The 2,239-nt window shown below is 38.9% G+C and overlaps 1 protein-coding gene across 1 annotated transcript; it reads right to left on the minus strand.

Annotated features, from left to right (window-relative positions):
• Positions 1-754: 754 nt before the first annotated feature.
• LOC129288236 (CASP-like protein 4B1) lies at positions 755-2,004 on the minus strand. The gene is made up of 4 exons (XM_054924746.1): positions 1,733-2,004; positions 1,502-1,637; positions 1,270-1,397; positions 755-911 (listed from the first exon to the last, which is right to left on the minus strand). The coding sequence occupies exons 1-4, from the start codon at positions 2,002-2,004 to the stop codon at positions 755-757; spliced, it is 693 nt and encodes a 230-aa protein (XP_054780721.1).
• Positions 2,005-2,239: the final 235 nt, after the last annotated feature.

The raw sequence follows: 2,239 nt of genomic DNA on the forward strand, positions 1-2,239 counted from the left end.
AGCACAATGACGTCTTGCAATTCATATAGTCGATGCCACCTAGTGGGATAAAGGCTTATTGTTGTTGTTGTAGAGTTAAGTGGAGATTAATAAAGAAGACCTTACCTGACTTCCTCTGGCATGGGTTTCGGTGGCACCTTCCTTAAATCTATTAATCAAAGACAATAAAAGGGAGAAATCACTGTTTGTACCATATAGAACCAGATGCTTGTAACAGGGGATAAAAATTGTTGCTTCTAGTAGTATTGTCTTCTTTATGCTTTTATTATATACAAACATGGCTTTCATCGTAAGTGGAGACATTTCTTCTTCAAACTTCGCTGTTCTTTTGCTGTATCTTTTCTTCTTGCACTTTATAAACCAAATTGAAGAAGAAAATGGATTTTACCATTCACCAGCATTTTGCAATTCTGAACCTTTTTCCTTCAAGATTTTGCCCTAAGCTTTCCTATTTTTTGATGTAGATGGTTCAAAGCTCTATTTTCTCCCCCCAACCTCCAATTTTCTGAATCAGCATGCCACCTCATCACTATTTTAACATCTCAGCATCCTAATTAACACGGTTAGTGTATGTCAATTGTCAGCAAATGTGACACCGTTAATGCTGCTTCAACATTGGAGAGACTAATTTTGCTGATAGAAAACAAAAATTAGGCTTTTGTAACAATGAAATAAAAGTAGAGGGATCAATTTTAAAACGCATGTAAATTAAAATACAGGAATTAAATATTATGTTTTCTGCTAACTTGACCTTTTAATTGATGGGTCCAGGAATTTGTCTCCTTTGAACCATATCTTGAATATCAATCTTGGCCCTTGATACAGGTAATTTCATGCAAGTATCACAGGCAACATTTCTTCTGGCCCACTTCACGACCTGATGCTCTGATGTCATGTTGAAATCAATGGATCTACAGATCCATACAAAGGACCTAATGCGACTATTTGGTATTTTGAATGATACACTTTTGTATTAACTGAGAAAATGTTTGTACTGTATTTATAGAATACACAATCTGAACGAAAAGACTGAAATAGTTATCCAGAGTAAACGACAAAACAAGACCAAAAAGACAAGTAAGAAAGATACATCACATATTCTCAATAATATGAAACAAGATTATTGAGTGAAAGGGAAATTAAAGCTTACTATCATAATATGTATCAGTGTGGGAGATGATCAGGTGTAATTAGGTATGTGAGTGGACATATAGTTTGAAGACAGAAAGGAGAGCTGAAAGTGCTAAGCAAACGAAGGCCATAATTGACATGCTAATGGCTGCAGCTGAAGAGTCGAAAAACATATTGACATTATCATCGTATCCTCCATACTTCCTCAATCCCTTTGTCCGTGGCATCCCTGAAGATGCTGCTGATAACAGTAGATATGCCATTATCTGAAATCACCAATCATTTTGATCACATTATATATTCAGAGACTTTATCAACCCAAACTTCTTTTATTTGTAGCAGGTCGATTGAGGAAGAAGGAATGCCAAACCTCATCTCCAAGAAAGTCAATCAACGACATCGTTTTTGGCTGAAGAAGGTCTTTCCCGTTACAAAGTTCCTGAACTTGACGATACACTTGACCTATTGTGTACATTGTGGATATAATCGTCACAGCTAGTATATACCTATTATTACAAATTTCCACATTCATCAAGCTCAACAAACCCTTGGCTTGAATCTTAATCAAGAACCCAGTACGTAGTATGTCACAGAAATCTACCTGTATTCTTCGAATTCATTGAAACCAGACCCATCGCCTTCACTATTGCTGGCCGCCATGACGATTATCAACATGAGACCAATGCAGGAGAACAGCAGAGCCATTGTCCTCAAACCCAATAAGCTTCTCTTCAACAAATCCTCCCCGTTTTCTCGGCGCAGTATGTCATAAACTCCACCGCCTCCAGCCGCCGTCACGGCCTCATTTGCTGCGGCCTGCTGAGACTCAAGTTGGGTCTTTGCTTCTGAAGACTCACCGACGACGCTCGACATATCTCTGTCTGGTTTTCTTGGATGCTCACTCTCTTCGAACGAACTCGTAGTATTCGAGTTCCGCTAGAGCTCTAGGAAAAGGAAAATGGATAAGAAAAGGAGTTCTGGCGTAGAAAAAAGAAAATGGTGGTGCAAGTTTGGGTGCTTCTCTGTTTCTTTGCGACGATATTTAAGGTGACCGAGTGTGGGCAAATCGTTGGCGGGGACCTGGCTTCGGTACTTATGGTCTGTGATG

Source organism: Prosopis cineraria, unplaced genomic scaffold, assembly GCF_029017545.1.
Source record: "Prosopis cineraria cultivar Desert tree isolate PC_DT_omini unplaced genomic scaffold, ASM2901754v1 PC12, whole genome shotgun sequence".
NCBI lineage: Eukaryota > Viridiplantae > Streptophyta > Magnoliopsida > Fabales > Fabaceae > Prosopis > Prosopis cineraria.

What these genes read in the sequence shown, in the direction of transcription:
- LOC129288236 (XM_054924746.1), bottom strand. Translation starts at nt 2,004, where the DNA reads ATGTCGAGCGTCGTCGGTGAGTCTTCAGAAGCAAAGACCCAACTTGAG. An exon ending in TTGACTTTCTTGGAGATGAG is followed by an intron (nt 1,398 to 1,501) that starts GTTTGGCATTCC and finishes TGGTGATTTCAG; the next exon opens with ATAATGGCATATCTACTGTT. An exon ending in TCAGCTGCAGCCATTAGCAT is followed by an intron (nt 912 to 1,269) that starts GTCAATTATGGC and finishes ATGGATCTGTAG; the next exon opens with ATCCATTGATTTCAACATGA.